This window comes from Petromyzon marinus, chromosome 2 (genome assembly GCF_048934315.1).
Source record: "Petromyzon marinus isolate PM22_M1 ecotype Great Lakes invasive population chromosome 2, UKy_Petmar_22M1.pri1.0, whole genome shotgun sequence".
Classification (NCBI taxonomy): Eukaryota; Metazoa; Chordata; class Hyperoartia; order Petromyzontiformes; family Petromyzontidae; genus Petromyzon; species Petromyzon marinus.
In genome coordinates, this window is record NC_133668.1 from 5,100,731 (window position 1) to 5,126,915 (window position 26,185).

The following is a 26,185-nucleotide window of genomic DNA, read 5'->3' on the forward strand; positions in this document are numbered from 1 at the left end:
TCACCACAAGGTGGTGCTGCGCATGGGCCCCAGCTGGAGAGGCGTTGGTCACCTCTGGCGATGCATTTAATTTCGTGATTCGGCGACGCCGCTGCTGCTGCGTTCGCCAGCGGGTACACCAAGCATGTATAAATGACTAATTGGAACTGCCTGTAGAGGGAAAACTATGTAATCGACGACGTTTCGGGCCATGGCCCTTAGTTGTTACTCATTCTGTTTAGGGGGTTAACATTTGTCTGACGTATTCTTGGTTCTTTCGTCAAAGTCACCTAGATAGAAAAGAAAAAAAGAACAATAATCAAATTAATTAAAAATAATACATTGAAAATAATAAAAGCTTTTAATTGAAAATAATAAAAGCTTTTATTATTTCCAATTAATTATTTTATTTGTTTTCTATTTTCGTGACTTTACCGAAAGAAACAAAAACATGAATTCCCGCAGTCACGAAAGTTTTAAGTCAAAATTTGCCTGCCGTTTGTTAAACACTGAAAGTCTATATGATAGCCCTTCCTTCGTACAATAAGCAGTCTCCATTCCGTTACTCTCTCAAAGCCTCACCTCTTCTCTATCGTCCATTATCTTCCCTCCCTCCTCTACTCCTTCCTGTCCCTCCCATAGAGCCCATCCGTGATCCGCAAGTTCCCCTTCCATCGCTGCTGTCACTCATTCCTCACTCCTCGTCGCACGCCACTGCCATCTCCATCATTCCATTCTGTGTCACAAGTTTCTTAAACTATACCAAGCGCCTTGCGTGATGGTGCTCTATGCCAATGTACAGAATCAAACAATGCATTTATACTGGAGGAATCCGACGAGCTATTAAGCTCGTTTTCGCAAATGTCCAGTAGGGGCAGTACAAAAACACGATGGGAGTGCTAAGTATAGGAAAGATAAAATTTTACTTTCAAAATATATACACAAATGAAACGAAACTTTTTGTTTATCGTACAAGATAAAGCCCACTGAGGTATTAACTCATTTTTTTTTTCAGAAGCGACCAGGCCACGATTGATAGCTCAACGAAGTGGCTAATCACGTTAATAATGTACAGCAGCCAAATACTATAAATGATCGACATGCATGTCAGAAGGCCACGTGAGAGCAGTGATCGGCGTCGCTCGCGATGTTTTCATCGTCCACTCACACAGCCACGCTTGTCAATGTGTTCGTGGACTGAGTGCGTTGGATTGGGGCCCTCGTTGTCTGCGCGCAGGCGTCCGTGGATTCGTACAGCGGCCGCCAGGCGCTGCTGCAGGAGCTCGCCAAGTGCAAGGACAGATCGACCCAGCAGGAAGAGGAGGAGCGATACGCTCACGTCCAGCTCAACAATGCCAGGGTGGGCTTCGGAGTGGGGGGGCGGGTTGGGTGGGTGGTGGTAGGGGGGGAGGTTACGGTCAAGGTCACGCAGCCAGGGCCATCGGGATCCCTGTGGCGACACGCACAGAGATCCCAAAGTTGTCTTCCAAGGACCGCTCCGACACGCTTACTGATCTCCATCTAGCCATCCACCTAGCTACCTGCCCATAACCTGGCCATCCATCTAGCTACCTACTCATCACCTGGCCATCCACCTAGCTACCTACCCATCACCTGGCCATCCACCTAGCCACCTACTCATCGCCTGGCCATCCACCTAGCTACCTACCCATCACCTGGCCATCCACCTAGCTACCTACTCATCACCTGGTCATCCACCTAGCTACCTACTCATCACCTGGCCACCCACCTAGCTACCTACCCATCACCTGGCCATCCACCTAGCTACCTACCCATCACCTGGCCATCCACCAAGCTACCTACTCATCGCCTGGCCATCCACCTAGCTACCTACCCATCACCTGGCCATCCACCTAGCTACCTACTCATCACCTGGCCATCCACCTAGCTACCTACCCATCACCTGGCCATCCACCTAGCTACCTACTCATCACCTGGCCATCCGCCTAGCTACCTACTCATTACCTGGCCATCCACCTAGCTACCTATCCATCACCTGGCCAACCACCTAATTACCAACCCATCGACCTGGCCATCCACCTAGCTACCTACCCATCACCTGGCCATCCACCTAGCCACCTACTCATCGCCTGGCCATCCACCTAGCTACCTACCCATCACCTGGCCATCCACCTAGCTACCTACTCATCACCTGGTCATCCACCTAGCTACCTACTCATCACCTGGCCACCCACCTAGCTACCTACCCATCACCTGGCCATCCACCTAGCTACCTACCCATCACCTGGCCATCCACCAAGCTACCTACTCATCGCCTGGCCATCCACCTAGCTACCTACCCATCACCTGGCCATCCACCTAGCTACCTACTCATCACCTGGCCATCCACCTAGCTACCTACCCATCACCTGGCCATCCACCTAGCTACCTACTCATCACCTGGCCATCCGCCTAGCTACCTACTCATTACCTGGCCATCCACCTAGCTACCTATCCATCACCTGGCCAACCACCTAATTACCAACCCATCGACCTGGCCATCCACCGAGCTACCTACCCAACACCTAGCCATCCACCTGTACGTGGTACACATGCTGTGTGTGTACATGGTAGACGTGGCGTGTGTGATTGTGTGTGCTTGTGGGGAGTGGCAGTGTAGTGGTTAGCTCGCTGTGCTTTCAACCCGGCGAGGCGAGTTAGACTCCCGCTGACGTCCAACACCAGTGACGACTGGCTAGTCCTGGGCCTCTCCTTGGTCGACTTAACCTCAAATGAATACAGCACCTGGTTCGGAAGCCACGGTGGCTTCCTGTTATGCAGGAGGTTGTGGATTATATCCCGACCCTGATGCCTGCTGTATATTTGGAGTTTGCGTGTTTCTCTCCTCGTGGTGCCGTGGATGTTTCTCCGGGTCCTCCGGTATTTGGCTGCTATAAATTTCCACCTGATAAGAAACTTCGTTGAGCTATCATTTGTGGGCAGGTCGCTTCTGACAAAATAGCTAGATAGCTCAGTGGGCCTTACGTGATAAAATAGAAACATTGATATTTTTAAATGGTTTAGTGTAAACATTGCCACTCAGGAGACGGAGGCTGCCTGGCATGGTGCTGGTCAACCCACTCTTTTGTGTACGGTGTCGGCTTTCATAGGTGCCCGCGAACAGCACTTGCTCCAAGAGTCTGCTGAACGCTATACGGGTGGTCTTTGTCTTGTGTGTGTGTGTGTATATACGTGTGTTCGTACATGGGGCAGGAAAAGCCGGTCGCATTCTCCGTGCGCACGAACCTGAGTTTTTATGGCGCCATCGTGGAGGACGTCCCCGCACCAGGACACGCGGTCTCCTTCGAGCCGCAGGACTTCCTGCACGTCACAGAGGCGAGACGCGGCACCCAGCTATTGTCGATCTATCCGCGCACGAAGCTTAACCATTCATCGATCCGTTCACCTAGAAGATCTTATCCCATTCGTGCCTTCCCTTATCTCCCTATCCATCCTTCCACCAAATATTTCAACCTATCCATCCATTCACCGATTCGCTAATCTCGCCACCCATTCATCCACCCATCCATCCATCCATGTATCCATCCATCCACCCACCCACGTATCCATCCGTCCACTCACCCGTCTACCAATACACCTACCCACCAATACACCCAACCATCTATCCATCCACCCATCCATCCACTCAACTATCCATTAAACAAATTTATCCATCTACCCATGCGTCCACCCATTCACCCATCCACCCATCCACCTCTCCATCCATGATGATGATAATATTATTTGTATGATTACGCTACAGGTGATGATGGACGTGCAAGTAATTGATGGCTATGTATGTTAAACTTCTTTCATACAGTACGTAGCCAACAGTGTTAATCGGAGGTAGGGGGAAGGACGATAAAAAAAACACAAAAAGCAGTTCTGAAGAAATTAACTTTAAATCTAGCTTTGAAAGTATATAGCTCCAGTGTCTTTCTAATATTGGAAGGAAGAGCGTTCCAGATGGCCGCAGAAGCGCATCTGAAAGCGCGCGATCGTCTTTATGATGATGATGCCGAAGTTGCCGGCGCTGTCGTTGTTCTGTCCGTCGCGATGCAGAAGTACACGAACGATTGGTGGATCGGCCGCATGGTGCGGGAAGATGGCGAGCTGGGCTTCATCCCGAGCCCCGGCAAACTCGCGCAGATCAAACTGGAGCAGGAGCAGCGAGCCCGGCACGCGCGCCTCTACCCTGGGTCAGCGATCATTATCATCATCAGCAGCGATCATCATCATCAGCAGCAGCAGCGATCATCATCATCATCAGGCCCAGACTGCTCATAGGGCAGGCCAGGAAAACGAACTTTGGGTCGGTCCATTCCGAGGGCCGGTGGGCCGTCTGTATGGGGAAATTGCAAATGTGATCACAGTATATATATAATGACCTCTAATGTGTATGCTTCATTGCTTATTCACGCTCTCTGTGGGCATTAAGTCCCCATATGCGGCAGCCCGAAAGATTCTTCCTCACCGGCCCATTTGTTTTTTGGACCCAGCCCAAATGGGACAATGAGATGGCATGGCAATTTTGGTCAGTGTGTTTACAAATGCCTGGGCCGATTTTTAGTCCTAGTCCGTCACTGGTCATTATCATCACCATCATCAAGCGCAGCTCCATCACTGACACCAGTAACATCACTCAGCATCACCACCACGTGCCATCGACGCGCATGTGAGGTGTCTCCATATCTGTCGGAGTCACACGTCACCTGTACGTGTGTTGAACTTCTCTCGCACCGTACGCAGCCGTCCGTGTTAATCGGCGGTGCGGGGGAAGGACAACAAACTAAACACAAAAAGCAGCTCTAAAGAAATGAGCTGCTTGTCTCTCTGTATCTGTCTGTCTTCGTGTTTCTCTCTTTGTGTTGCTGTGTCTCCCTCCCCACTGAGTGGTGGACGATCACTACATCCAACTCTCCTCTCCGTGTGTAAATGTATCTGCCCGTGTGTCTCCATATATATCTCTGCCTCTCTCCATGTCTCTTCGTTCCAGCCTGTGTATCCATGTCTCTGTCCATGTCTTTCTGTGTCTCTCAAAATACTGTGCATCTATCTGTGGTGTCTCTCCAAGTATATCTATCCAGGTTGCTCTCTCTCTCTTCTATCGCCACGTCTCTGTGTATCTCCCCACTCACACATTTAGATGGCTCTGTGGTCCATCTCAACCTCCCCTACCCACTGCCCCCCATCTCTTCACAACTCTCTGTGCCCTCACCCCGACCCCCCACTAGATCTGCTGGCGCTTCCGGAGAGCCTGCACGCCCCCTACCCTTCCACAGTGAGTCATCAGTGCTGTTGAACTTGTCATTGAGTTTTCTTTCGTTCAAACAATGTTTGTCTACGTGTTGTACGATTGGCGTCAAGTTGTCACGAGGCGAAGACATGCCCTCATTCTGAACTTCATCAGAAAGCAGCGCATCACCCCGCATAAGAGAGGCGCCTCTCCATGCGTGTTTATAATCTGGTGAGCGCCCGCGGGACCGAACCTCTCTTTACCGAGGCAACTCCAAGAGAGAACCCGGCGCAGACAGAACAACAGCGAATCACAGCAGCTGCGGAGCACAAACAAGTACGATATCTTGCACAACGGTAGCAGCGGCTAGGGCCATCGACTCGCCGCTCTAGAGAAGCCAGTTTAACCACTCCGTCGATTCAACTCGCCATGTCGCCGACCGTGTGTTCTCACGTCAACTCGCTGGCCGCGTCCTCTCGTCTCTCCCTGAACCTGTCCTCTCTCCTCTCTCCCTGCTCTCACAATCGCAGTGAAGCACAAACAGAAGCTGGTAAGCAGCGTGCAGCGCCACGGCCCGAACGCAGCCTGTACCGGCAGCACCAACCTTCGCTCCCGCCGCGGTATTGGCAAGCCCTCATCCGACAGTGGATTGACAAACGGGTGATGATGATGATGAGGGTGGTGGTGATGATCAGGGATTCATTTCTCTCAATATTTTCCGCGTCTCTAGTCGCCTGAAATCGGCTGCACGTGACGAGTGGGTACAGCCATAGCGAGACGTTAACTGAACGAGGTGTGCTGGGTGCTGCATATTTTTTTCTGGTCCAAATTGCTCGTTGATAGTCCACGGGGAAGCGCCTCGACCTCGTTCCCCTTATAACACCCTCTCGGCCCCGCGTCCCATCGGACCAAGGCCGTAATTATAATAAATATTGGGGGGGACACATCCCCCCCAATATTCAAATATGCTCAAAATGCCCCCCGCCCCCCAATATATTGCTATAAAATAGATTTCTGTTTATATAATTGTGGTTATGGTTGTAATTTATTAATCCATAATCTCTGCCATTACATATACTGAAACAAGAAAAGGTAAAAAAGAAAAAAACAGAGCAATGTAATACAATACACTATTAGACATTGTTGTAAAGAAAATGTCCATCCTATGTGTTAGTGAATTTTTTAATATTTTAAGCAGGAAATGGGTTTTCAAATTTAGATTTGTTTTTCTGGGGGGGGGGGACCCCCAGACCCCCTGGAAGATTTGGTCCCCCCCCCAATGTTGACTCCTTGGCTACAGCCTTGTATCGGACAGCGGCCCCCCACTCCAATATGTCACGTGTGTTATTTATCAGATAATCTGTACAGCACCTTACAGCCACCTGATGCTAATTATCTCAACGTGTGTACCCTCTAGCACTTTCTCCCTACAGTCCCCTACATATGCACTCGTGCAACTATTTATTAATTTGACGTGACCTGCCTAACCGTTCTCTATCATACTCTAGTATCCTTTATTGTCGTTTTTGTTGTCGACGATGTAACTTGCCGACCCGACCTTGCTGGACATCTGTGAAACAAAGAGAGCCGCGTAGCTCCGTCCCGTTCCGCCTCCAGTCGAAATGAAGATCATCATTGTGATGCAGGGGATGGCAACCTGTGCGTGCATTGCGTTCCCGCGCCTAACCCCCTTCGCTCGCCCCCGTCACCGCGGCCGACAGCTCGAGGGACAGCTGGCCTACGACGTGGTACCGTCCATGCGGCCCGTGGTGTTCGTGGGGCCGTCGCTCAAGGGCTACCAGGTGGGCTGTTGGTTCCGCCGTCCACAGGCGCGACCGCTGTGACGCGGGCAGTGACGCGGACAGTGACGCGGGGAGTGACGCAGGCAGTGACGCGGGCAGTGACGCGAACAGTGACGCGGGCAGTGACGCAGAGCGGTCGCGTCCGAGATGGGGGGGGGCAGACGTCAACGCGAGTTTCTTACCTGTGGTGTTCGTTTGGAAGGGGAAATTATGCAACCGCGGGAATTTGGCAACGTACTGATGTGCATACCAGCGGGTGTACAGGTATGATGTGCACGTATGTGCGTACACATGTGTGTGCGTAAAGGTAGGCGTGCTAGCGTTAGCGCAGGGGGGTGCCTTGCTCCCCCCCCCCTAGTGGCCAAAGCTACAAGTTGGGGTTGCCTTGAAAACCACAACAGTGTAAAAAAACCGCTTATTTAAAACGCAGTTAAAAAAAATTACGAAAATTATGAAATTTACGCCCCACGTTTTATGTTAATGTAGTGAGAGCAGTAACGTAATCCAAAAAGTTTCTACGGTGCTGTAGTGGCTGCATTATGCGAAGACGGAGCGCCCCATACGGCGTTAAATGTTCAAGACCGTGACCGTAACGATGATGTGATTAGGCGAGAGGAGCCGCGATATACAATAGCCTTCAGGTGCGACCGTGTGAGACAAATCAATTGCGGCACCACCCTGAGTTGATAGTCGCCTCGAGACGCGACCACTGGAGCAAGCAGAGCAGCGGTCGCGTCTGAGATGGGGACGAACGTTGATGCGAGTTTCTTCCTGTGGTCATTTAGAAGGGAATTACACTCCCGCGGGCATTATGCCACGCTGCTGATGTGCATACCAGTGCGTGTACAGGTATGTGTACAGGTGTGTTTACAGATGTGCGTACAGGCGTACATACAGGTGTGTTTACGCGTAAATGGCCGAGTTCGAATTTGTTTCTATCGTGCAGGTGACGGATATGATGCAGAAAGCACTCTTCGACTTTCTGAAGCGCAGGTTTGACGGAAGGTCAGCTCCACCCGTCTACGCGACGCTGTTATTGCCACTGCTGTAGTTTTGTAAATTGAATTGTAGGAAAGTGTAAAAGAAAACGACAATCCCAGCTCTTATCTTGTAGCTACACGCCGCGGATGTGCGTCGCGGGCTGCCGACGTGAGCTGCAAACTTAATGAAGGAGATGATTACATAAACAACTAAAAATAATAATGTGTATATAGCATCTGCATGGCACTTTACATTCGGGTAGATTGGAGGAGCGGGGTCAGGGCAGAGAAACACGTGGGGGAGAGGAGACAGAACAACACCAAAGACAAAGATCCGCCTATAAAGCCCGGCACGGCAAACACGGACGTGGGGTGGCCAACACCACACCCGGCCGCCTTTGTCTCCCCAGTGCTGATGTTTACACGCACCGCAACCAAGGCTGAGTCACCCTCGGAGAGGCCCAGATAACCGTCACTGGTGTTGGTGGCCGTGAGCGGTAATCGAACTCGGGTCGCCGGGTTTCGTAGCGTAGCGCGCCAACAGCTACTACACTAGCGCTCCCCCACACCCCCACCAACCTCACCCCCCCCCCCCACACGCATGCAGAAACTTGCACCTCCAGCTGTGATGCGTGCGTGCCCCACCGCTTGTGCCGCCGCTGGCAGGATCAACATCACGCGCGTGACCGCCGACATCTCCCTGGCGAAGCGCTCGGTGATGAACAACCCGAGCAAGCACGCCATGCTGGTGGAGCGCTCCAACGCCAAACCGGGCACGGGTGTGGCGCTCCAGCGTAAGAGTGTGGCTGTAGCCGACCTCAAGCCTTGGTCCATCCCGCACTCACCACCCCCCCCCTCCCCGGCAGCACCCCCCACCCCCCCCACCAGACCTGATCAGTGGATCAATTCAAACATGATTTTCGTATAGCGCCTTCGGCGGATGGACGATTTAAAAAAAAACATACCTAACATTACGTCAATAGCAATTAACATTTTACACAAGGCAATAGTTCAACTTTAAAAAAAAAACAACAACCGATTATCAACCCCACTCCCCGACCGTCAAATCGTGGTGTCAAGTTCACGGACAGATCGACCCAGAGGAACTTGTGTCGGACCGAAGAGATGCGTCTTCAGTCCACAGACTACAGTAGCGGCTTGCCTTATGGCAATGGGGGAGATCGTTCCACAGCCTTGGAGCCAGACAATATATTGAGCGCCCTTCCAAGGCAACGCATCTACTACAATTTTTGTTGACTATTTTTTTTTATTTTACCAGGTAAGCACCATTGAGCTCTATAGCTCGTTTTCAGAAGCGACCTGGCTATCACAAATGATATTTCAACGAAGTGGGCTTATCACGTCCAAGTGTATAGCAGCCAAATACTGAAACGCGTGCTTCAAAATGTTGAGGGAAATACCGGAGGACCCGGCGAAAAATTCCCGTGACTACAGGGAGAACGTGCACACTCCAATATATACAGCAGCCGTCAGGTTCGAGATCGAACCCATGACCTCCTGTATACCGGGCGAGGTAGTTAACGTCTCGCCACCGCGGCGCCCCGTGATCCGAGGAGGCCGCAAGGAGGCTTTGAGTTCTGGATTATGATCAGAGACATAAACAGCACCCGATCTGTCACCTTGCTCCCATTGAACACGCGGAGTGGTGCTGCTTTAACTTCAACACGGTCGTCAATAACACCGTGTGCTAACTTCTGTGTGTGTGTGCGCGTGTGTGCATGCGCGCGTGTGTGTGTGCGTGTGCGCGTGTGTGTGTGCGCGTGTGTGTGTGTGCGCGTGTGTGTGTGTGCGCGTGTGTGCATGCGCGCGTGTGTGTGTGCGTGTGCGCGTGTGTGTGTGTGCGCGTGTGTGTGCGCGTGTGTGTGCGTGTGTGTGCGCGCGCGTGTGTGCGTGTGTGTGCGCACGTGTGTGTGTGTGCGCGTGTGTGTGCGCGTGTGTGTGTGCGTGTGTGCGCGCGCGCGTGTGTGCGTGTGTGTGCGCACGTGTGTGTGTGTGCGCGTGGGTGTGACCATGTCGTGCCGCTGGCTGTCTGCGGCTGCGTCACAAAAGACGTGCTGGGTAAGTCCCACCGTGAAACACTCTCGCGTCTGTGTGAGTGTGAGTAAGTGTGGGGAGCGGCAGGTAGGGGTTAGTTGACTGCGCTACAAACCCGACAACCCCCCACATCGGTACGGACACCCCCCCCCCCCCCCCCACTTATCCTGATCGTCTCCTTGGTGGAACCTCAGCCGATATTCTGGGGGGGTGGGTGGGGGGGTGCGTGCAGCGAATCTTCGAGCTGACATACTTTGTGACGACACTGCCCCGCCCACCATCCCCTCCCCACCCTCCTCCCACCCTCCTACCCACCCGCGCGTTGGCACCGCAGCCGAGGTGCAGGGCGAGGTGGAGCGAATCTTCGAGCTGGCGCGCACCCTGCAGCTCGTGGTGTTGGACGCGGACAGCATCAACCACCCCACCCAGCTGGCACACACCAACCTTGCGCCCATCATCGTCTACATCAAGATCTCCTCCCCGATGGTGACGCCGCCACAGATTCACTTCTCTCGCGCGAATATTTCCCGGGTCGCCGGTTTCGGCGAGGAGTAGCCGCAGCCACGGCGAGACGTATACTGGACGCGGTGTGCCGGGTGCGGAAATATTTTACGGGGTCATTTGCTGTTCGCGGCCCTTGTGGTTTACAGAAGTGGCTGAATGTGCAGGGGTAGGCGGGGGGGGTTGGCAGAGGTGGCTCAGAGGCAGAGGCGTCCCTAGGGTACACGGCAAGTCGGGGTCGACCGCCCCGTGCCCTGCGCTTTGAGGGGCCCCGTGCTTCGAGGTCATGGTGTCAGATGTAATGCTCCCGGTTTAGTTTGTCGGTGGGCCCCACACAGTGTGAGTTACCACAGGACCCGCATCCCTCCTTTGGCCGGCCCTGCCCAGAGGTCAGAGGTCAGAGCTCTGAGCAGGCACCGCTGAAATCCTGGGTTTGAATTCAGGTTTCGGCCGCCAATGACTGCACATAAAACCATGGCGTTCGATTGGGTTCCGCAGTTCATTTGAATGAAGTCCAGATCTCAGAATTGTAAATATCGATCTGACTGTCATGCGATGCGCGTGACTCTCAGTGGCAAAGCTGCGGAGAAGCTTCTGCCCCCGACTGTGTGCGGACCAGAGGTCACTCGAAGGGATCTTCATAAGTGGCTCCGTAAGATCCGCGAGACATCTCAACGGTGTTCCGTCCCATAACATAATGGCGTAAATGAAACAATTTTGTGACTAAACTGACACGTTTGTGTATATTCTTTGGGTCTTTCGGTAAAGTCACGTAGATGATGACGACCGCCTGTGTTGCGATCGAAACGTCGTAGTCTTTTGTTATTTTGTTACTTTCTTTGAACCTATCCACGTGACTTTGCCGAAACACCCCAAAGAATATGAATTCCTGCAGTCACGAAAGCTTTAAGTCAAGATTTGACACGTTTGTTGATTGTCAATATAATTTAATTCACCATGGTTACAGCTCGTATATATTTATAATACAGAAGCGTCTAAAATCAGGAACGCAGTGTTGTTGGTAAGTCAAAAATATTTCCTTATAGTCCCCGATTAATGTGCCACGGATGCCAGATGTTAAATACGCCTGTATATTTGGAGTTTGCTTGTCTCTCTCCCCGTGGTGGCGTGGATTTACTCCAGGTACTTTGTTTTTTTCCCTCCACATTTAGAAACATGCGTTTAGAGTATTTGTCTGATATAAATGCCCATATGACAAGCCACTTCGTTGGGCTATCATTTGTGGCCAGGTCACTTCTGAAAAAGAACTACATAGCTCAGTGGGCCTTACCTAGTACAATAAAAAATAGTTTTAAAGTTGTTTTTGTTTTGTTATGCTGCTGAGAGGTTTGCAGCGTCGGATCAATATTGCTGGCAGGTCAGCTATAAGTGGTCGGTAGGCCTCATGTGGCCGCGAGCCGTGTCAGAGCAGCGGCTGTAGGAAGGGCCGCTGTAAGGGGCTGCGTGAACCCATCCGTGTGAACCGCAGGTTCTCACGAGGCTCATCAAGGCGCAAGGAAAGTCGCAGAGGAAACACCTGGCCGTGCAGCTCGTGGCCGCCGAGAAGCTGTCCCAGTGTCCGACAGTGAGCGCACATGGGCGTAGCGTGCATCACTTAGCAGACGCCATCACACACCCACATAGCACACACCATCACACACCCACATAGCACACACCATCACACACCCACATAGCACACACCTATATAGCACACACCCACACAGCACACACCATCACACACCCACACAGCACACACCCACACAGCAGACGCCATCACACACCCACATAGCACACACCCACATAGCACACACCTACATAGCACACACCATCACACACCCACATAGCACACGCAATCACACACCCACACAGCACACACCATCACACACCTACATAGCACACACCATCACACACCAACATAGCACACACCATCACACACCCACATAGCACACACCCACACAGCACACATAGCACACAACCACATAGCACACACCTACATAGCACACGCCATCACACACCCACATAGCACACACCATCACACATTCACATAGCACACGCCATCACACACCCACACAGCACACACCATCACACACCCACACAGCACACGCCATCACACATCCACATAGCACACACCATCACACACCCACACAGCACACGCCATCACACACCCACACAGCACACACCCACACAGCACACGCCATCACACACCCACACAGCACACACCCAGATAGCACACACCATCACACATTTACATAGTACACACCATCACATACCCGTATAGCACACGCCATCACACACCCACACAGCACACACCATCACACATCCACACAGCACACACCATCACACATCCACACAGCACACGCCATCACACACCCACATAGCACACACCATCACACACCCACACAGCACACACCATCACACACCTACATAGCACACCCCATCACACACCAACATAGCACACACCAACATAGCATACACCATCACACACCAACATAGCATACACCATCACACACCAACATAGCACACACCATCACACCAACATAGCACACACCAACATAGCATACACCATCACACACCCACACAGGGCACACCATCACACACCCACACAGCACACGCCATCACACACCCACACAGCACATACCATCACACACCCACAGAGCACACACCATGACACACCCACACAGCACACACCATCACACACCCACACAGCACACACCATCACACACCCACAGAGCACACGCCATCACACACCCACACAGCACACACCATCACACACCCACAGAGCACACACCATCACACACCCACACAGCACACACCATCACACACCCACACAGCACACACCATCACACACCCACAGAGCACACGCCATCACACACCCACACAGCACACACCATCACACACCCACACAGCACACACCATCACACACCCACACAGCACACACCATCACACACCCACAAAGCACAAGCCATCACACACATGCACACGCCATCGCGCACGCACATAGCATACACCCACATCGCACACATCATCACACACATCATCACACACCTACATAGTACACACCCACATAGCACACACCCACACAGCACACACCCACATCGCACACATCATCACACACCAATCCACGCACTCACGTAGCATACGTCCACATGGCTCACACCAACATAGCACACACGCCCCCACGTAGATAGCATACACCGGTACGGCGTCCGTCAAATCTTGCGCGCCCCACTAACGAACCGAGTCGTTCCTGCGACTCCTCTAACGGGGACGCCCATCGCCGCCGCCGCCGCCGCTTGCTTCCGCAGAGCACGTTCGACGTTGTGCTCGATCAGAACCAGCTGAGCGAGGCGAGCGAGCACCTGGCCGAGTTCCTCGAGTCCTACTGGAGGGCCACTCACCCCGACGGCCTCCTCCGCAGCGCCCCCATGCCGACCTCGCTCTCCTCGGCCTGCCCAGACACCTCGCTCCCGGCCGCCGCGCTCAAGGTTCCCCGTTCGTTTGACCTGTTAACTCACTCGGCTGGTTACACAGGAGGTCGTGGGTTCGACACCGACCCCTGACGCCTGCTGTATATTTGGAGTTTGCGTGCCTCTCTCCCCGTGGACGTGTGGATTTTTCTTCTTTGAGGCCAGGTAGCTTCTGAGAAAAAGAGCTATATATCGAATTGGGCCTAACAAGGTAAATAAATAACAAGTTTAGTCTTCTTTGGTTCTCTCATTCTACGTGACTTTACCGAAAGAACCAAAGAAGATGAATCATTGCAGTCACGAAAGCTTTAAATCGAAACAAGTTTAGTGTTAAATCAGGACACTGGAAATTGGCTTATCTGTGCGGCTTGCAGCAGCAAAAGGAGTTGATTTATATCGAGATCTGGCACCACTGGTCTTGTGTTGGATTATAAACTATTAAACTATAAACTCATTCCAGTGGACAGGCCTGCAGCCAGGGAGTTGACGCGTCTTCTTGCCAACGACGACCACCTCAATACCCATCATCAGCCAAGACCTCGACGATGCACCTCGCCACCGACCCCCTTCTGGGGATTGCGCTGTTGTCAACCATCCTAGAATCTCACCCAGATCTGGAAGAACGCTGGCGAACAGTGTGGAACAATGCCGATGTCCAGAACAAACACCTCGCAAACATCGTCACACCTCCTAAACTAAACTAGTTTATTTGATCAGGTCATGTCCACTGAGCTATACAGCTCTTTTTCGGAAGCGACATGGCCACAAATGATAGCTCAACGAAGCGGCTTATCACGTGAACATTTCTAGCAGCAGCCAAATACTGTCTGAACGCGTGATGATTCTAAATGTGGAGGGATGAAGCGCAACACCCGGAGAAAAATCCACGCGACCACGGGGGAGAGAGCACTCGCAACCCAGACAGTCAGGGAATTGGCTTCTTTGTTCGGCTAGAAGCAGCAGCAGTTGATTCGTACCGAGATCTGGCACCGCCGGTCTTGTGTTGGATCACATAATCACAGGACACGGCAGGGGTTTGGTGGGGCTAGGCTGAGTGAGAAGTATGTCCGGGTTTAATTTGTGGCACCCATAGTCTCCAGTTGCTGAAGCGTGGGCACCGAATGTCCAAATGCACCGAGTGACCAGCAACAAACGGCACTATTGAAGGTGCAATAGATGAGAGTCAGTATACGTTTTTAGAATTGAGCGAGGTGTTTAAGATATCGAAAGAGAGAGACCATCGGAGGGCATGTGGGTGGTCTCCCAAATTCGGGCCCCCCACTGTCTTGGGTTGCCAACTCCTTAACGGAACAGAAAGTCGACGAACGCGTCTCACGTCGCGAGATGTCACGACACGAGACAGACCTTCGACAATCAACAATGTCACGAGAGGAATTTAAGCATCTTGAGAGGGGAGGGAGGAGAGTGGATGAAGGGGAGTAGAGTGAGATGAGAGGGGAGAGGTAGGAGAGTGCGTGGAGGGGAGTAGAGTGAGACGAGAGGGGAGAGGTAGGAGAGTGCGTGGAGGGGAGTAGAGCGCGTTGAGAAATGAGTCAGTGGCGAGTCGATTTTTCACTTCCTTCCACTGTGTGGCGCTGTTCAGTAAAAAAAAGAATCACTTTACACGTAATTACGCAACGTCAACCTCACGAGAAACCCCGCAATGAAAACATTTTAATGAGTACAAAGGGATTTATCTCAACACGAATACAAACGTAGCGTTGCGTTCTTTTGTCCGGCGCACCGCTGGGTCCGCTCCCCACGTGACTCGTGCAGCTGCTGCCCGTGCTTTGCGGTCCAGCTGGCGGAGTTGAACGTTCGAGTCCTCTCCGCGACGTTACTTTTCATTTTTCTAGATTAAATACTCAAGCGGGAATTTGTCTCGAAAGGCACTTAGTTTGTAATTCATAAATGTGTTTAAATATATATTAAAATGTTACAGCCCCTCTGTCAAATCCACTATTGAAGGTCTCATCTTAAGCCGTGGCGGTCATGGGGGGGGGGGGGGGGTTGTTTGGCCATACTTCACCGTGCTGGTCAGTGCGGGTTGGTGAAATGGATGTAGTTCCCAGAGCTGGTTCAAATATTACTCGGCACTGCGCCGGAGTTTGAGAAACACAAATATCTGGAAACAAGCACCCACCCCACCACCGATCGCTGCCCCCTGTATTCTCCTCTGGCAGGCGCTTATCTTCTCTCGAACCACCACGAAGTCGGTGGAGGAGACCTGCATGGGGGAGGGCGAGAGCGAAAGCCCCGGCGAGAAGGGGGCCCACGAGGAGGCCCCCCCACCCGCTCAGGCACCCGCGGACGGCGACGCCGGAGGTGGTGGGGACCCCCCCGAGCCGAACCCCTCGGCCGAGCAGGGATCAGCGGGCGGCGAAGAGAGCGAGGAGGCCAGGGGCACGGAGGAGGGGGCCGAGGAGTCTCAGGGGAAGGCAGCGAATGACGCAGAGGGGCAGCAGCAGAATCAGAATCAGCAGCAGCAGCAGGATTCACAGGGGCGGCAGGAGGAGGAGGAGGCGAAGCCGCAGCAGCAGCAGCAGCAGAAGAGAAAGAAGAGATTGACGCGTGCACAGTCGGGATCGGTGGATGAGGCTCAGTCGACGGAGGGGAAGAGCCGAATCAGACGCAACGGGGACTGTGGCCAGCAGCAGCAACAGCAGCAACAGCAAGGTCAAGGCGACGCCTAGACACAGAGGATGGTGGAGGAGGACGGGGTTCGAGATCGCGTTGGAGCCGAGCGGAGAGGGCTTGCGCGCTGCTGACAAAAACAGAGGCCTGCTGTAGAGTTGGCGGGGTCGCGCAGGTGGCCGGGTGGCTCAGCGGTAATGGCCGTGGCGAAGTGCTGTGTCCGGCACCATCGAGTGTCCCGAGGAAAGAGTCCGGGATTTTTAAACTGCGTTCGCGAGCGTAGTAGCGGTGAGCTGATGGTCAACAGCCCTTATCGCCAATGATGGCTTCACGGACCCCATCGTCTGGAATGATCGTTTCACTTGATGTTTAGGATAGGCAGTGTGGTTCATGCTGACCCAACCTGGCCATTATTTCACTACCCCCACCCCGCTTTAGATGTCAAGGTTAGCTCGACTCGTGGGATACAAGGAGTTACTGCTTTTCTGGTAGTTTGTACCCTATTTTCTGGATCATAGTTTGAAGCATGGGTTAAGTGGCGCGTCTTATACTCCAGTAGGTGTGTGTGTGTGTGAGCAGATGTGTACAACTGCATTTGACACCGGGCACAAGTCGCAGTGTGTCTTACTTTCCAGAGCGTCTTACGTGAATCTGGAGAATGGGGCTTAATCTCTCCTTGTTTGTTTCCAGCCTCCACGACACTTTTGTCTGGCTGCTGAACCAAGCAAGGGCCTTTGGATTCAGCCACCGAGTGTCTATGACCATGAAAGATGCATCGATACGTCAACTGTGAACACAATACGTGCATCGTCGAATCGTGAGAATGCTCTCCGAGTCGTGCAAATCGCATGTTAATGTTCCATAGAGGCCGATGTAGCGAGCTCAACTACTGAATGAGACTGCATGAAAGGAAAAACAATACACACGAGGGAGTGGAAACGAGATAAACAACAAAATAAATGCACCGTGGCGAATTGTTACGGGACTGTTGGAACGATACCCAACGGGCGGGTTCGTATTGAGCGACGGGTTCACATCGCTGTACTGTCAATGTTGCTGTCACGTGCGCACTCGTTTTGCTTATAGTACTCTGTGCCGATGCACGGTCGCTGTACATGAATCGGACAATCTCTCCTCTCTCCATCATCCGCGGGTGGCGAATCAGCCAACCGTGCTTGCTTGGAGCTTGGCGCAACGCACGCTGGCTCCCATTGGCTGCTGCCCACGTGGCCGTCACGGGTAGCCAAGTCGCTCGGAGGCCACGTGGCGCCGCACGCGGTCGACTCGTCGTCGAGCGGTCAACGATACCACACGGACGACGACTTCCTGCTCCGTTTTCTCCAACCGTTCTACGTCGGAAACAATTCTCGTACAGCCCCAAGTGTGCGTGTGTGTGTTTTGCATCGTCCTGGGAGCGGTGGTGTAGCGGTTAGCGCGCTGCGCTACGAACCTTGACGACCCGGGTTCGATTCCCACTCAACGGCCAACACCAGTGACGATTATCTGAACCGGTCCTGGGCCTATCCTAGGTCGACTCAGCCTGAAATGAGTACCTGGTGGCGGTGTGTAAACATCGTCACTCGGGAAACAAAGGCGGCTAGGCGTGGTGTTGGCCACCTGCCCCCTTGTGTGGCGTGCCGGCCTTCATAGGTGCTCGCTAACAGCACCCCTATAGTCTGCTAAGGCTTTACAGGGGATCTTTGTACTTTTTCATCCTCCGTGTTTTTAATTGATCCCAAGCCACTCTTTCACCCCAGCTAATTGAGAACTGACTGTATTTATGGGTTACATATATATACAACATTGCTCAACATTTCTCTATTTGCTGTCGATCGCTATTCATGAACTATTGTACGTTAAAAAAAAAACCTGCTGTTGTAATAAATTCGGTAACTAAAATGAACCGAAGTCTCTCTACGAGTCCACGTAACCGGGAGAATAAATTCACTTTTATTTCACGTGTCAGTTTTGAGTCGGAGACTCCGGTAGTCGAGTCTGAGGGTACAGATTTCGCTCCACTGGCTGGTTGGATCCTCAGCTTCCCCAGGGGGGGCAGGGGGGGGGATCTGGTTACTGAACGGGGGGGCTCGAGGCGAACGACGAATCCAATCGCCTCCCCCCCCCCCGAATCAACCGACTGACTCATCCAGAACAAAAACATTTAACTGTAGTGTACATGCAACACATTATTTGGTGATGCTACTTGCGTTGTCAGTGCTCTAAAAGCACAAATAATATATTTTAAGCTCAACACATTCGTCAATAACACTCTGACCTTGCAATGCCAAATGATACATAATAGGCGACGTTTCGGGCAATGTCCCTTCTTCATAGCGCATAGAGAGGTCCGAGCGACAGAGTGGATCATGCGATTTACAGACTTGTTTTACATCATGGGGCCTGATGAGGATTACGTTTGATAAATGTTTTGGATCACCAGTTTTTAATTCGGCAATGGCGCCCTCACGACAGCTTTGCAATTACATGGAGCGCTTCCGTATTGTGGCATTGCGGGGCTATCTGTCTTCGCACAACGTCCCGGTGTTTAATGTACCTTGCATGGCCGCACGCCGAACGCGCACCGGTGCAAAATAGCAGAGCCAGAATTTTCAGGTAGGGGGAGGGTGGCAACCCCTCCAGCAATTAAAAATGATAGAGGAGTTGTTAGTAAGTAAGGAGTTGTTAATAAGTAAGGACTTGTCCCTTTGCTTTTTAATCGACGCGTGTGCGGCGATGACGCAGCCATCGATTGAGGGTCGAATTCGAACCGCGTTGTGTGATCGGCATCGCAGCTCGCTGAAGGTGTTGATGCCTTCAGGGAAGTCGTGTACTGTATACGCAACTGCGCACAATTCTGTGAGTCGCGTATAACTGCTTTGCCGTTACTTATTGCCAATTATGGACTCAGACTATTGTCTTATCATCTCATAGAGTCCCTGGCATGTAATAATATGCTACACAGTGGCAGTGGGGGTCGTAAAATGCCCATTTAATACTAATAAACCCCAATGATCCGATCGAAATTAGGGATTTCGATCGGATCATTGGGGGGGGGGGGGCACGTGCCACCTCCCCCCACCCCCTCCCCCCCCAATGACTCCGCCAGTGACCGGTGCCGTGTTAGCCCTGAGTCTTTAACTCCAGATCCCGGGTGGGTGGGTGGGGGGTGTTGATGAGTGGTGCTACATCGGAGTTGATAAGCGATAAACCGCACGCGAGGAACGTACAAACCACACGGCGGCAGAAACGAGACAGCACGTGATACGTGCTGTCTCGTTTCTCAGTTAACAAGGTAGAGACGGCCGCCCTCCAATAGCCGGCTCACGCCACTGCTGGCGGAAGGGCCTCCGACGAGAGGGGGCTCTCGAGGGAAGTTGGCTTTCTTTTCGACTAAAGATGATAAAATGTAAGTTTGTATTATTTGTATTTTACCAGGTAAGGCCCACTGAGCCACACAGCTCTTTTTCAGAAGCGACCTGGCCACAAATGATAGGTCAAGAAAGTGGTTTGCCATCGTGCGGACATTAATAGCAGCCACATGGCTCTAAACGCGTGACGATTCTAAACGTGGAGGGGAAAACTACATGACCACGGGGAGGAAGCCGCGCAGACTCCAAATTTACACCAGGCGTCAGAGTCGGGTTCGAACCCACGCCCTCCTGTTGACCAGGCGAGGTATTTAACGTCTCCCCACCGTGGCACCCGACGCTGGCCAGACGTCTAATAAGAAGTGCCCACACTTTACCCCACCACACGCTATCTGCCAATCGATAGAGTCGGCGGGGGTAGGGATTTAAGAAACTTGTCAGCGGGAGATGGAATCGAACCGGTGACCTCTGGATTGTACAGTGAGGGAAAAAAAGTATTTGATCCCCTGCTGATTTTGTAGGTTTGCCCAATGACGAAGAAATGATCAGTCTATAATTTTAATGGTAGGTTTATTTGAAAAGTGAGAGACAGAATAACAACAAAATCCAGAAAAACGCATGTAAAAATTTAATAAATTGATTTGCATTTTAATGAGGGAAAAAAGCATTTGACCCCCTCTCAATCAGAAAGAATTCTGCTCCCAGGTGTCTTTTTTACAGGTAACGAGCTGAGATTAGGAGCACACTCTTAAAGGAAGTGCTCCTAATCTCAGCTTGTTACCTGTATAAAAGACACCTGTTCACAGAATCAATCAATCAATTAGATTCCAAACTCTCCACCATGGCCAAGACCAAAGAGCTCTGCAAGGATGTCAGGGACAAGATTGTAGACCTACACAAGGCTGGAATGAGCTACAAGACCATTGCCAAGCAGCTTGGTGAGAAGGTGACAACAGTTGGTGTGATTATTCGCAAATGGAAGAAACACAAAAGAACTGTCAATCTCCCTCGGCCTGGGGCTCCATGCAAGTTCTCACCTCGTGGAGTTGCAATGATCATGAGAACGGTGAGGAATCAGCCCAGAACTACACGGGAGGATCTAATCAATGATCTCAAGGCAGCTGGGACCATAGTTACCAAGAAAACAATTGGTAACACACTTCGCCATGAAGGACTGAAATCCTGCAGCGCCCGCAAGGTTCCCCTGCTCAAGAAAGCACATATACATGCCCGTCTGAAGTTTGCCAATGAACATCTGAATGATTCTGAGGACAACTGGGTGAAAGTGTTGTGGTCAGATGAGACCAAAATGGAGCTCTTTGGCATCAACTCAACTCGCCGTGTTTGGAGGAGGAGGAATGCTGCCTATGACCCTAAGAACACCATCCCCACCGTCAAACATGGAGGTGGAAATATTATGCTTTGGGGGTGTTTTTCTGCTAAGGGAACAGGACAACTTCACCGCATTAAAGGGACGATGGACGGGGCCATGTATCGTCAAATCTTGGGTGAGAACCTCCTTCCCTCAGCCAGGGCATTGAAAATGGGTCGTAGATGGGTATTCCAGCATGACAATGACCCAAAACACACCGCCAAGGCAACAAAGGAGTGGCTGAAGAAGAAGCACATTAAGGTCCTGGAGTGGCCTAGCCAGTCTCCAGACCTTAATCCCATAGAAAATCTGTGGAGGGAGCTGAAGGTTCGAGTTGCCAAACGTCAGCCTCGAAACCTTAATGACTTGGAGAAGATCTGTAAAGAGGAGTGGGACAAAATCCCTCCTGAAATGTGTGCAAACCTAGTGGCCAACTACAAGAAACGTCTGACCTCTGCGATTGCAAACAAGGGTTTTGCCACCAAGTACTAAGTCATGTTTTGCAGAGGGGTCAAATACTTATTTCCCTCATTAAAATGCCAATCAATTTATAACATTTTTGACATGCGTTTTTCTGGATTTTGTTGTTGTTATTCTGTCTCTAACTGTTCAAATAAACCTACCATTAAAATTATAGACTGATCATTTCTTTGTCAGTGGGCAAACGTACAAAATCAGCAGGGGATCAAATACTTTTTTCCCTCATTGTAAGTCACTTGTTGCTAAACATTACGCCTGCAGAGCTCGCTTCGTTTCAGAGTAGACCAACAATATTTTTAATGTTCAACATTTACATTCAGGATATTGCGGCAAATCGGTAACCGGTTTTCACCCCCCGCCCCCTCTTCCTCCATGCGATGAGCGCGAATCCATAGCCCCGTCGTGAACAACCCCATCGTATCCACTAAAGCACGCTGCGTACACACGATAATTGTGGCACACACGAACCCACACGCTGCACGCGTGAAGAATTGAACAGCGCTCACTCGCACCGCGGGCCTTCGCTATCTCATCTAAGATTACAGTGCTATGGCTCCGTGCAAGGGATTCAAAGCTCGGTCAATGTCACCCCGTGGTTGATCATTAACCAACCACCACCGTCACCGCCGCCGCCGCCACCACCACGCACCACCCACCCACCCACGCCCACGGCACACCGAGTGAATGTTCCCCACGGTTAGATCCGACCGCAGTTGTTTAACAGACCGCAAGCGTTCTGCTTCCCCATGTGGCAGTAACAGCAGGTGTAGTATGCGTCTGGTGTGACAACACAGCCACACAAAGACAAAGCTTCCTTCCACCCCCCCCTCCTCCCTCACCACCACCGTATAGCCTTAATAGACTGTTGGGGCAAGTGTTGTCAGCGAGTAGCGCTTACAACGCATGCACGCACACAACAACATCAACAACCACCACCAGCAGCAGCAGCAGCTCAACAACAACAGCAGCAGCAAGAGGCGTCCATGTCGGGCGTCATGGGCAGACACGGTGCAGGCGAGGGTCACGGGGAGGGCTCTGTCGTCGCGTGACTGCTCCTCGTCTCCCCGCTGCCCACGGCACTCGGGCGCCGTCTGTGTCGCTCGAAGAAGACGCTGAGAGAGAAGGGTCTGAAGGGACATCGTCCACAGGGCGGACCGGCAGTGGGGGTGGTGGTTGGTGGTGGTGGCCAGGACGCCATGAAGCGGATGGTGGTGGTGGTTTGTGTGCTGCTGGCTGCCGCTACCTCATTGCAGGCAAGGGGCCCCCCTCCGTCTCATCCTCCGCCTCTTCCCTGGACCCCTGAGCGATGGAGCAGCGCACCCCCGCAACAGCAGAACGGTAACCCTTCTCTGCCCCGCCCTCTATCCCCCGTGACCCTTTCCCCCCCCCCGTGACCCCCCCGTGACCCACTCCGTGACCCCCCCGTGACCCCACCCGTGCCCCCCCCCGTGACCCACTCCGTGACCCCCCCGTGACCCCACCCGTGACCCCCCCCCGTGACCCCTCCTCCCCTACTCCTGTGTGCCCCCCCCCCTCCGTCCACCCCTCAACACGACGCCGTCAACGTGATGAGCCGGGCTGTGGAGCAGCACGCGGCTCTTTAAGACTCAGGGGTCCCCAACCCCCCAGCCGCGGACCGATACCGGTCCATGGCCTGTTAGGAACCGGGCCGCACAGCAGCAGCAGCAGGAGGTGAGAGCGGTGAGTCCGCGCGTGGAACCGCCCCATTATTTTATTATTTACCACTTCCATCCGCGTCTCTTTCCCGCACTGCGCAATTGTCTCAGTCACAGTCTTGGTAAGCCCACAAGCTAACCCCTAGTAGCCACAATGAGTAAAAAAAAACAAATGTCGCTGGAGAGATTCTTTGAAAAGGGGGAAAGACCCGATGATGAACCCCCCCCTCTCCCCCGGTCCGTGAAAAAAAAAACATGCTTCAAATAGCTTTAAACTATTGTCATCGTAGTGCGTATTCAATGTGGCGCTGCACTCTGATGTTGTAGGAGAAAACACATTAAAAAGGAGGCGTTGGAAAGCTGAAATTGAGCATTCATTCATTTGAAAATGTTCAACGTCTAACTAAAACTGCAGATGTTCAGAATATTATATTGAAATTCTCTTATAACTATAAAATATTCAAAGTAATTATAACTATTAAAAAATACTTGAAACTTTGTAGTAGAACGAAGTAAAATGGAGAGTACAATTATAACAATCATACATTCATTTCACAGAATGACAATCCCTGGTAGAATCATTAGAATGAAAATGTTTAATAACAACCATTAAAAAAACATTTCAAAATGTATGCTTCGCCATTCTCCCATGGAGAAGCAAAATGCTCCTTCATGGAATACAAAATGGTGACTTTAGTAAATTTGAATAATCAAATAGTTAATAATGAAAATGTATCAAAATTTGTGTTGTTATAACAATTCTATTGATTTAACATTTATTTAAAGTTGCGCATTTTGATGTGACGTCACATTTCTCAACCCCCTCCCCCCTCGTCACACATCGTCACAAATGTCTGACCCACCTCCCCCCCTAGGTGCGTGACGTGATTTATGGATGACCCCTTATTATTTTGGTTGCCGACCTCTGATGATGACGCCCTCATCTAGCAGTCCACTGCAGTCCACTGCTAGATGAGGGCCTTTGTCCTTGTGCAGGTATCACGGTAGCCGCGATGTCTGCTGCGAGCAACACGATGTCTGTGGCGACAGCCGTGGTGTCTGCTGCGAGCTATCGCGATATTCACCATGAAGACGGGCGCTTGTGTTGCGTTCGAAACGTCGTGATTCATTTAGTTTTATTTCTACCCTACGTGACTTTACCGAAAGAACCAAAGAGAGAGGAGGCCGCTGTTGTTATTGCCGTGAGAGAGTAACACGCGTTTAGGATCAGGGCCGTCGGCCTTCCCGTGGCCTTCTGGGACAAGTGTCTCTCCAACAGCGACTGTTTAGGCAAACCCCGGAACGGGTTTCAGCGGAGCGCACCCAAGGTTGTTTGCCTCATGTTGTGACAGCAACCCCCCGAAGCCGGCTACCGCAGTCCTCGTCCGTCTCCTGGCACTTCTGCTTTGTCGACACTCTTTCCCGTCGATTTTCCTCTTTCATTTTCTCAATTCGTAGCGAAAGGATCTGGTAGCCCGCATCAACTGAAAAACCAGGGCCGAGTTTTCCCCCAATTGTGTCCCGTTTCTTTTTTACTTACCACTTATACGTCTTTAAGGAGCTTGCCGTTGTATCGTGCTGTATATAACGTGGCTGTTATTGGAGATACAATGCTGTATCATATATCTGAGAGGCTGATTTCGGGTTCCATGCTGCCTGGTCATGTACATTAAAATAGTTTTTCTTTATCGATAATAGATTTTTCCCCCTTTGAGGATCTTTTCAAAAACCGCTTTGTTTTGTTTTAGCGTCATAACTCTTCAGAAACTGCCTGCAAAAATGAATTGTCCAAACACCGATTTAGAATTTCGATTGAGCATACCCCCCTCCCCCAAGACCTCCAGATAATAGTAGTTTAAAAAAACATCTTCAACCCAAGTTTTGTGAGTCTTAACTATAGCATATATAAACTGGATTATAGCCGTGCCAGAATTCAGCTGTCATAATAGTGTAACAGCCTTTTGTTAATTAACCCACTGCTGTATGAACGCTTCTCATCTATGCTGGTCTAATTGGGGTTGATGTAGGGAGAGGGTCGAGGAGGCCCTTCCAGAACATCAGAACTAACGTCCATTAGACGTTAATTCTGGCCTCCATAATGTACCAGTTGCCGTAAAAAAGTTTGCTGTCATTACAGTGGACAGGCCAGCAGCCAGGGAGTTGACGCGTCTTCTTGCCAACGCCAACCACCACAATACCCATCATCAGCCAAGACCTCGACGATGCACCTCGCCACTGACCCCCTTCTGGGGATCGCGCTGTTGTCAACCATCCTAGAATCTCACCCAGATCTGGAAGAACGCTGGCGAACAGTGTGGAACAATTCCGACGTCCAGAATAAACACCTCGCAAACATCATGATGTAGATGCTCACCCCGAGCCCTCATTACTTTGATAGTGCATTGTCTTTGAGCTGTACGCCTTTTGGCGTCATCTGGTCGAGCACCAATTGGGTCGAGGCTCAAAAGAAAGCCGTCCCTTGGCGTGGACCAATCAGTTTCAAGGACAATGCATATATTATCATAGTATGTTTTTTGTTTGCATTTTGACTGCAGGTATTGTGGTTAATACAGACATGAATCCTCGTAAAAAAAGCTTTCAGTTTTGTTGCCAG

The 26,185-nt window shown here is 51.5% G+C and overlaps 2 protein-coding genes and 1 long non-coding RNA gene across 4 annotated transcripts in view; 2 read left to right on the plus strand and 1 right to left on the minus strand.

Annotated features, from left to right (window-relative positions):
• Positions 1 to 883: 883 nt before the first annotated feature.
• On the minus strand, positions 884 to 3,324 carry LOC142926870 (uncharacterized). Its single transcript, XR_012943798.1, has 2 exons — positions 3,247 to 3,324; positions 884 to 1,429 (listed from the first exon to the last, which is right to left on the minus strand). It is a non-coding gene; the product is annotated as an uncharacterized LOC142926870 (long non-coding RNA).
• Positions 3,325 to 4,591: 1,267 nt separating this feature from the next.
• LOC116949182 (uncharacterized) lies at positions 4,592 to 18,578 on the plus strand. The gene is made up of 8 exons (XM_076069217.1): positions 4,592 to 5,281; positions 5,767 to 7,038; positions 7,985 to 8,043; positions 8,685 to 8,797; positions 10,408 to 10,559; positions 12,064 to 12,159; positions 13,880 to 14,059; positions 16,225 to 18,578. The coding sequence occupies exons 2-8, from the start codon at positions 6,859 to 6,861 to the stop codon at positions 16,732 to 16,734; spliced, it is 1,290 nt and encodes a 429-aa protein (XP_075925332.1). The 5' UTR covers positions 4,592 to 5,281; positions 5,767 to 6,858; the 3' UTR covers positions 16,735 to 18,578.
• A 3,983-nt stretch (positions 18,579 to 22,561) lies between these two features.
• Positions 22,562 to 26,185, plus strand: part of LOC116949166 (MAM and LDL-receptor class A domain-containing protein 1) — a 49,005-nt gene continuing 45,381 nt past the window's right edge. For both annotated transcript variants that reach the window (XM_032966352.2, XM_076069218.1), the window contains exon 1: positions 22,562 to 23,233. In XM_032966352.2, coding sequence (XP_032822243.2) covers positions 23,092 to 23,233 — 142 coding nt within the window. In that variant the 5' untranslated portion in view covers positions 22,562 to 23,091. The remainder of the gene's footprint in view (positions 23,234 to 26,185) is intronic.